The 10,274-nt window shown below is 36.7% G+C and overlaps 1 protein-coding gene across 5 annotated transcripts in view; it reads right to left on the bottom strand.

Moving 5' to 3' along the window:
• LOC107634492 (auxin-responsive protein SAUR72-like) overlaps positions 8,554 to 10,274 on the bottom strand; it is a 3,772-nt gene continuing 2,051 nt past the window's right edge. For all 5 annotated transcript variants that reach the window (XM_021118965.1, XM_016337962.2, XM_016337963.2 and 2 more), the window contains one exon: positions 8,554 to 8,731. In XM_021118965.1, the coding sequence (XP_020974624.1) occupies positions 8,703 to 8,731 (29 nt within the window). In that variant the 3' untranslated portion in view covers positions 8,554 to 8,702. The remainder of the gene's footprint in view (positions 8,732 to 10,274) is intronic.

The raw sequence follows: 10,274 nt of genomic DNA, 5'->3' as shown, positions 1-10,274 counted from the left end.
GAATCAAATTTTTACCCAGCTCCCTCAATTTCAGCCAGAAAATACCTGAAATTTCAAAAAAACACACAAACTCATAGTAAAGTCCAGAAATATGAATTTTGCCTATAAATTAATAAAAATATACTAAAAACTAACTAAAACATACTAAAAACTACATGAAATTACCCTCAAAAAGCGTATAAAATATCCGCTCATCACTGAGCATAGTGAGTGCTTTTCTATGTGGGGATAGGAGTATCCTTATATGGCTGTGGTGGACGAGTATTGCCAATCCTCGGCTGATGTGTCTCTTGCAAAGGAAGTTGGTGATATGACGATCGGACAGTATATGCAGGTAGTAGCCGACCTTGTTTATTTTTTGTTTGTTTTGGGAATTTGTGTGAACTTTTTATATTGTTATTTCTTAGGTTGTTGGATTGCGTCTTGCCAGTCTTGGGCGTAGCCAAGAGTTGAAGTATAAGAAGTTTTCAGTAGAAAAGGGTGAGGTTTCTTTGTTAAAGGAAGAGTTGAGCAAGAGCAAAGCTGCTGCTGCCGAGCTTCAGACTCGGTTAACTGATACCGAGAAGTTGTTGAAGGAAACAAAAGAAAGTTATGTCAGAGATGTCGAGGATTTGAAGAAAAAGGAAAGTGATCTGGCGAGCATGCATTCTCGCCTAATTGAGGTTACTGCTCAATTTAAGGATATGGAGAAGAAAAAGGCTGATAAAATCTTGGACTCTTTTGTGGAAGGGTTTGAAAGAGCAAGGTTACAGGTGAAGTTTTTGGCACCAGAGGCTGATCTCTCCGGTATGGATCCTGGAAAGATCGTGCGTGATGGCCAGCTAATCGAGGATGATGGTGATGCGGAAGATGAGGCTAATAATGTCTAATGTGTTATTTCGAAAGCTCGTTGAATTTTTTGCTTTGTCATATGTAATAGGTAGTAACTTGTGGTATTGTTGAACTTTAAGTTTGTTGGTTATGGCACTTGTTTGTTTGCGTTTAATGGTAGTGCTTTTTATTTAAGAAAAAGCTGTGCTTGATTGATCGAAAATTATTCCGAGTATATTTCAGTTGCAGTTGATATGACTGCCGAGTATTGGCAGTTTATAGCTAGACGAGTGTTTTAGTTGTCTGAGCTGTATGGATAGAATTGTATTTGATTGACAATATCATTCGCATAGTTACTTGATAGAGAGCAAGATAATTTTTGTTTCTTATATATGGGAAGTTTTTGAACCTCTAAATACAAAGGCGCAGGTAGGCTAGCCTCGTTAAAACCTCTCCAAGCAAAACCCTTTGGGATAAAATCTTGGTAGTAGGAAAAAGAGTACAAGCCTGTCCCTGCTTTTTAACTATAAATTTTTTTTAGGGAAGAAACATTCCATGTATTAGGCAAGAGTTTACCATCTATTGATTCTAGTTTGTACGCTCCTTTGCCGAGTATTTCTGATATTCGGTATGGACCGTCCCAGTTAGCTGCAAGCTTTTTGTGTGATGGTGGTTTTCGAGCAATTTCTATTTTCCGAAGTATTAAGTCGCCTTTTGCAAATGATCTTCTCTTGACCGCTTTGTTGTATTGGCGATCAGTGCGTGTTGTGCCGCACGTTGCCGTAATGTGGCGAGGTCTCTTATTTCTTCTATGGTATCGAGTTCGGATCTCCAAACTTCTTCCTGATTACCGAGTTGTGTTCGGACTGAACTTTGAGAGATCTCCAGTGGTATCATAGCCTCTGAGCCATATACTAGCTTGAATGGTGTTTCTTTTGTTGATGATTGTGGGGTGGTGTTATACCCCCCAAAGGACTTCAGGTATCAGTTCGGCCCAGAGACCTTTGGCGTCATCTAGCTTTTTCTTTAGTGCATGTAGCATGACCTTATTTGCAGCCTCGGCTAGTCCATTCGTTTGATGATGTTCAACGGAGGTAAAATGTTGCCTAATTTTGAGATTCTGCAAAAAAGAGTGAAATTTCTGATCCGCGAACTGGCGACCATTGTCAGTAATAATATGGTGAGGTATGCCGAAATGGCAAATAATATTTTTCCAAATGAACGAAATCATTTGTTGAGATGTTATTTTTGCCAAAGGTTGGGCTTCCACCCATTTTGAGAAATAATCGATGCCTACGATGAGAAATTTTACCTGGCCCGGTGCCGTAGGGAACGGACCGAGTATATCTAAACCCCATTGGTTGAAAGGCCAACTGATGTCAGAGTGATGTAGTTGCTTGGCGGGAATGTGTATCAGTGGTGCATGTTTCTGGCAATTGTTGCAGGTCTGGATTTTGTGTTGGCTATCCTGGTTTAAAGTCGGCCAGAAGAAGCCAGCTCAGAGGACTTTTGATGCTAAGCTCCGAGCACCGGTGTGTGTTCTGTAGATGCCTTCATGTGCCTCAGCTAATGCTATGTTGGCTTCTGAGTTATTAAGACATTTTAGCAATGGGCGAGTGTATCCTCGTCAATACAGTGTTCCGTTAAGTATTGTGAAGGAAGATGCTTGTCGTCGGAACTTTTTGGTATTCTCGACCCCTTCTGGTATATCACCTGTTTGTAAATATTGTATGAAGTCGTTCCTCCAATCTTTTTCCTGTGTAACACTTAACACGTTTGTTAGAGTAACAGTTGGAGATGTTATGGTAAATTGATGTAGTGTAGATAATTCGGATTGTGTACTACCGAGCTTAAATAAAATGCCTGCCCTTTGATTTTCTTCCCGTGGTATATGTTGTGTTTCAAATTTGGCAAATTTTGTAGATAATTTCTTTACTAATATTAGATATTTAGATAGAAGAGGATCTTTTACCTGAAAAAGGTCGTTTACCTGTTGTACTACCAGTAGAGAGTCACAATATACCTTTATCGCCGAGATTTGGAGATCCAAACAAAGTCGGAGTCCGGCAATTAGTGCTTCATACTCCGATTGATTGTTGCTAGCTTTGAAAGCTAAGTGTATGGAATGTTCCAATATGAAGCCGTCCTCGGCCTCCAGACGGATTCCAGCTCCACAGCCCTCATTATTGGAAGACCCATCCACATACAAAGTCCATTGTTTGGTATGGTCCTCTTCTGATGGTATTGTAAGCTCGGAGATGAAATCTGCCAGGAATTGGGACTTAATTGGTCCTCTGGATTGATACCTGATGTCGAACTCAGACAACTCGACTACCCATTTTATAAGCCTTCCTGCAATTTCTGGTTTGTGTAATACTTGTCTTAATGGGTGATCTGTTCTGACGTGTATAACGTGGCTCTGGAAATAAGGTCGGAGACGTCGCGCCGAAAATATCAGAGCTAATGCGAGCTTCTCTATCCTCGGATAGTTGAGCTCAGCGTACTGGAGAGTTTTACTGACAAAATATATCGGATGTTGAACTTTGTTCCTTTCTGTAACAAGAGCCGAGCTTATCAACCAATCAGTAACTGATAGATATAGAAATAAATCTTCTCCTTGGAGGGGTTTTTGCAAAATCAGCGGTTGTGAGAGAGTTGTTTTTAGTTTGGAAAAGGCTTTCTCACAATCGTCATTCCAATGAAATTTGGTTTTCTTTTTTATTGTTTGAAAAAAGGGATAGATGTTGAAGCTAGGCAAGGAACAAATCTCGAGAGCGCGGTAAGTCTTCTTGTAAGGCGCTGAACTTCTTTGACTGTTTTTGGGCTGGCTATGTCCAGTACTGCTCGGTATTTGTCTGAATTTGCCTCTATTCCCTTGTGTGTTAGTAGAAATCCTAAAAACTTACCCCCTTGAACGGCGAATGCACATTTCTCGGGATTGAGGCGCATGTTGTAGTGGCGAACTTGGCCGAATATTTCTGTAAGGTCGTCGATATGGTTGTTTCCGATTTGTGTCTTGGCGACCATATCATCGACATAGACTTCGATATTTCTGCTGATCTGTTTGGCGAAGACTTTGTCCATAAGACGTTGGTAAGTTGCACCTACGTTCTTTAATCCAAATGGCATAACTTTATAACAATAGTTACCGAAATCAGTAATAAATGCCGTTTTACTTTGATCGGAGGGGTGCATGAGGATTTGATTATACCCTGAATACACATCCATAAAACTTAAGGTAGCATAACCTGAGGCGTTATCTACTAAATAGTCTATGGATGGTAAAGGGTAAGAATCTTAGGGCATGCTTTGTTTAAGTCAGTGAAGTCGACGCACATGCGCCACTTACCGTTTTGTTTTCTTACCATTACCACATTGGCTAACCAGGTAGTAAATATGATTTCTTTGATAAATTCTGCGTTGATGAGCTTTTGGGTTTCCTCTAGTGACGCTCTTTTCTTTTCTTCGCCGAGTTTCTTTTTCTTTTGTTGTACTGGTCGGACTGTCGAGTTTATTGCTAGTTTGTGGTTGATGATTTGTGGGTCGATGCCGGGCATGTCTGAAGGTGTCCATGTAAAAAGGTCGGCTTGATTTTGTAGGAAGGTCGTGATGGCCTGTAGTTCTGATGTGTTGATTGACGTACCTACATAAGTAAATTTGTTAGGGTCATTATTAAAATATACTTTCTGTAGGTCGTCGGATGGTTTTGGGCGTTCAAGGAAATCAGCTCTTGGATCAAGGTCGGCTTGTGCGTGGCTGTTGTGCGGAAGGTCGACATTGTTGACTTGTTGCCTGGGACGATTTTGGAGTTTCATGCTGATGTTGTAACACTGGTGTGCTTCTTTATGATCTCCATGGATTGTTACAACTTGATCGTTCTGCAGGGGAAACTTAACACACAGATGAACTGTAGAAACAATTGCGCCGAACTTGTTCAGAAAAGGTCGGCCAAGGATAAGATTATATGGACTAAAACAATCAACTACTAAATATTGAATATCGTATGTTTTTGAAAGAGGATGCTCACCTAGTGTGGTTTGTAACCACACTGAACCCAGTATTGGAACTCGCTCTCCTGAGAATCCGACCAAGTCTCCTCCTGTTGACTGTAGCATGTTGTCGCTGAGCTTCATTTTTTGGAATGTGGAATTGAACAGAATGTCGGCGCTGCTCCCGGGGTCTAAGAGTACTTTTCTTACCAACAAATCCCCTAGCTGAAGAGTGACTACCACATGATCGTCCAAATTTTGTATGCTGGAATTGAAGTCGGCGTGTGTAAAAGTAACTTGTGGTTGTTGATTGGTTATTTCAGCATCTTGTTGTGGTCCGTTTACCGAGCATATTGCTCGGAACGATCTTTTTCTTGCCGAATTTGAGGATCCTCCACTTGCGTACCCTCCTGAAATGCAATTAATTATACCTCGTGGTTTTTCGTATTGGCTTGAAGGTGCCTTCTCCTTTCCTCGGTTTTGTTGCTCGGAGGAATCGTTTGTTGTGGAAGGTGTGATGCGCTTTTGGATGTGACCCCTAATGTACTTGTTGAGGTGTCCCTGCCTGGCCAGGCGTTCTAGAAGGTCCTTGGCCACTACACAGTCATCAGTGTTGTAGCCGTGTTTCTGGTGGAAAGCGCAATATTTAGACTTGTCCACATTCTTTGTATCTTGATAGGTGCCGGCCTTTCTTGGTGGCTTGATCAGTTTTGAATTCAATATCTCTTTGATTATGTCCTCTCTCTTAGTATTGAACTACGTATAAGAATCAAATCGAGGGGTTAGTTTAAAATTTTTCTTAGTGCTTGAGCTCTTATCGTCTTCTCGGTAGTGTGACTTCTCAATTTTCTGAGCTTGTCTGAGCTCTTCGATATCAATTTGGCCTTTTGCTTTCTCGCGAAATTCTGCAAGGGTCCTCGGCTTGGCTACTGCGATTGTCTCATGGAACTTTCCAGGTCGGAGTCCGCTTTTGATTGCGTGTAGGTGGACCTCGGGGTGGAGGTCAGGTATACTGATTGCGACTTTGGTGAAGCGGGTCATGTAGTCCTTCAAGCTTTCGTTCGGTCCCTGTTTGATCGTATTCAAGTAATCGGAGTCGTGCAAGTAAATTGTGGACCCGGCAAAGTGCTCTTCAAATAACTTCGCCAGCTGTTGAAACTGCGAGATGGAACCTGCAGGCAAAGCACACAACCAATCAAGTGCAGGACCGTCTAAATAATTTGGAAAACAACGGCATAAAACTGTATCTGATGCACCATTGACGATCATTATTGATCGGAACTTCTTGAGAAATTTCTTTGGGTCTCCGAGCCCATCATAAGGTGTGAGGGTTAGCGGCAGGGTGAATCCCTTTGGCAATTCGAAGTTCGTTACTTCTTCTGTGAAGGGTCCTACAAGGTCGTCGGACTCTTCCTTTTCATCTTCAGGTTGGGGTTCTTCAGCTCGGGCGGTCTCCGAGACATGAGAGGGCTGGAAATGATGTTCCTCATCTTCTGGCTGCTGGCGGTGAGTATCGTTGTGCTCAATCCGAGCATGATTTAGTTCAGCTATTTGGGCAGCCATTATTTGATTCTCGTCGGCCATTCGTTGATTGGCTTGTTGTAGCTCAGCTACCATTCGCATGAGTTCGGACAGTGAAGGAGGCGGTACGTCAGCCATGGGTGTAAACGAAGGTAATGGGACCAAAAGAAAAAAATTGACTTCCTGGGCCCACGGTGGGCGCCAATTGATCTTGCCTGGAAAATAGATCGGCTTCAACTGCTTGGAATCAGCCAAGCTATGTACTGGGAGGCTGAACGTCCGACTCTTTGAATCCGAGCTTCTTTATTTGTGTTGTTGTGTGAAAGCGCGAGCAATGAAAAGGAGGTGGAGTGTACCTGCAAAGGCACTCCAAAGCTTAAGTCAATGTATATTCTTGTTCAAAAACTTGGTTTTCAAGAAATGTTCTACTTCCCTTTATATGATGAATTCCTCGTCCGTTACATTGTCGGTAATAATCGTCAAATAATTGATATTGTAACCGACCTTATTTTACTGTTTGGGATGTCGGTTATGATAGGAGTATTGATGTCACCGAGCTATGGCTCATAAATTCCGAGTAGTAATCGGATAATGACGAGTTATATCATATGTTGATAACGGTTATGAAGCCGAGTTATAACGTGCAATAATGACGACCATATCACAAATAACGACGACCATATCAATATTCATTACTTCTGCTTCAACTTTTTTTTAATTATATGACGTAAATGAATTATATTGACTTACTTGTTTATAGTATTTCATTTTTCGCTTGATAATATGAACTTGTTTAAATTTATATTTATTTTGTATGAAAACAAGTTTATTTTGCAATGTAAAAATCTAAAAAAAATTATATTTTATCTTACTGACAGATTTACAGACGGATTTTCTGTCTGTATTCAAAGTGTGGGATGATTTTCCAAGGTTTCAATTACAGACGAAAAATCTGTCGGAAAATTTGTTGCCAATTACCGACGGAAAATCCGTCGGAAAATCTGTCTGTAATTACCGACGAAAAATCCTTCGAAAAATCCGTCTGTAATTACCAACGGAAAATCCATCGAAAAATTCGTCGTTTCAGGGAAATGGAGGGGTGGATTTACCGAGGAAAAATCCGTCGGTAACTGGTAAAAATCCGTCGGTAATTTTCCGATGGAAAAAAATCCGTCGGTAAATAATTTCCGACGAGGATTTTATAGAGGGACAAAATCCGTTGGTAATTTCGTCGGTAATCAAAAATCTGTCTGTAATAAAGACCAAATCTGTCTGTAAATCTGTCTGTATTAAGCAATTTTCTAGTTGTGTTTACATAAAAAATTAGTCATCAAATTATCTATTATAAATTATATGTATAAATATATATATTATTTAATTTATTTTCAATGTATATTTTGTATTTCAAAATTTATATTGTTCAAATAATTACTTTTTATGTACACGTAACATAATTGTACAAATTAAAAAATTTAAATAATAATTTAAATAATAACATATAAGTTAAACTTTTTTTTTTATATTTCATATTTTGAAAAGATGGAATAATTTTTTATTGATAATGTAAACAAAATCTCTCTTTTTTATATATATGTTGTTAAACAATTATTTAAAAATATTTAAAATCCACCTTTCATATAATTAGCTCTAATCTTAATGATATTCACAGTTAAAAAAGTTTATTCAATTAGTGTAATCATTATGAAAAAATTAAAACTAATTTAAAAAACACCAATAGATAGATAATATTTTTTGAAGTTAATTTTTTAAAAAGAACACTAATCTCATTTAAATTTGAGAATTTATCATTATAATGCACATTTAATATAAAATTTTTAAATTGACTATCAAATGTCAAAAGTTGAATAAATAATTATTAACATGTGGTCAAATTTAATAATTTAATGGGAATAAATAAATATTATTATGTATTATTCAAAAAATTTCGAATTGGAGTGGGGCGCTTGCTCAGGGACGGATCCAGAAATAGTATATTGGGGGCAATAACATATATAATATTAAAAAATTATACAAAAAATTATATAATGTAAAATGCATTACAAAAATATACTGATAGAGAATATATTTAAAGTACAAAAAATATATATGTACTTTTTATTAATGAAGTGGTCGATTCCTCGTTTCATAAAATTCATCGATAATAGAATTTGTGTCAAATTTTTCTGCAATTTTCTTTTCAATATAATTAAAAGACAATTAGCAAGAAATTTAAAAAACACATGAAAGTTCTTATTTACACACCACCAAGGTTAAGTTCTTGTAACTTGTAAGGGTAGTTATGATGTAGTTTCTAGGAGATTTACACCTAGTCTAATGAGCCTTATGATTTGATTGGACTTCTAGGAAGATCAGAATCACTAGTTATGCTTCCGAAGTTCCTATATTTCCAGCTGCAGTTTCACCAAAGATAATTTACGTTAGAAAATTGAAAAAGAAAACCAACTACGTTTTCTTTCTGTATGTTTTTTGTAGCACAATGTCGATGCTAAGGTCTCAGGAGTAAGGACTATAATAATGATCGAAATAAGAGAAACAATTTTATTGTTGATAGGGTATAAAAAGTGTGAATTCAATAGACATCCAAAAGGTACAACAATAACAAAGTTTTATCCTATTAACTAGATACAGGCATGCAAAAATTAAGGGGAAAAAATATATGGTCCAATTTATTATTATTCTCGATGAATGTTATCCAATAATTCAAAAGTAAACTGTTGAAATAGCAATAAGTAATTATTTTTTACATGAATCAGTCAACAGATTTTTGGCCGATATGGAGCCAACACATATAACATCCTTAACTATTAATACCATATGCAAATCTTAATCAAATATTCCAGGATAAAACAATAAAAAAGAAAATGCAGCGGAAATCTTGAGTAGCTGTATACTGTTTATTTTGATATAAAATTATAGAGGGGTGAAAAATATAGGTATATTGCTTGCATACATATTGATAATATACATATAATAAAGAGGATGAGAGAAAACAAACATGTGAATGTTTTTTCTTTTTTTCTTTTTTTTTTCTCTTCTATAATAAATATACTTCTGTATTTTATGTATTCTTTGAATATGTATACGAGTCTTTTCCAAAATATAATGATTGATGGGTTTATTTACGCTGTTGTATTATTTGTCAATATGTGAGCAGATTCTATATAATAACTATAAATTATATCGGTCCTGCTACGTTACCAAAAGTATTTCTGCCAACTTCTTATTTATAATTGTGTTTAATAGAAGTGTTTTTGTGTATGTGTCTAATAATAATATATTTTTTATGGCTGTATTTAATAAAAGTGTCTTTATAAATATATTTTCTAAATGTGTCTCTTTATATATGTGTTTAAAATATAATAATTAATTATTGTTGACAATAAATTAACAGATAATATGTTGGTACCTTATACTTTTTCAAATTATATTGATTTATGTGTGTCTTGTGTTTAATTAAAAAAAAGAAAAACACAATTTTTGTTTTAATCATTTTTGGTGACAAAAGAGATATACATTCTCAATCCTACATATATCACAAGTTCTAGGTAAACATCTCACTTATTTTTTTTAAAGAATAATATTAAATAATTATTTTGAGAAAAAGATAAACTGATTCCTGATTTTATGGTAGGTGGACATTTAAGTTTCTGAGAATTTGAAGATACATTTAAGTTCCTAACTTCTTCAAGGTCTAGAGACATCAATTTTTGTATCTAATTTATCCCATTTTAAAAACTCTTCCACGTAGATATTTGTATTGGCTAGGTCAATATAATGAGAGTCACGTTTGATTTTTCTGTTGGGTCTGACAAACTCAAATAAACAATAAGGATCAATTTGTCCAAATTTTGACAAGGTTAGGAACTTAAATGTATTTTCAAATTTTCGAGAACTTAAATGTCTGCGGACCAAAAAGTCAAAGATCTCTTTGTC

The sequence above is a fragment of the Arachis ipaensis genome, chromosome B03, assembly GCF_000816755.2.
Source record: "Arachis ipaensis cultivar K30076 chromosome B03, Araip1.1, whole genome shotgun sequence".
NCBI classification, from domain to species: Eukaryota; Viridiplantae; Streptophyta; class Magnoliopsida; order Fabales; family Fabaceae; genus Arachis; species Arachis ipaensis.
The sequence above is the reverse complement of the archived record's forward strand: the minus strand, read 5'-3'. Positions and strand labels throughout refer to the sequence as shown.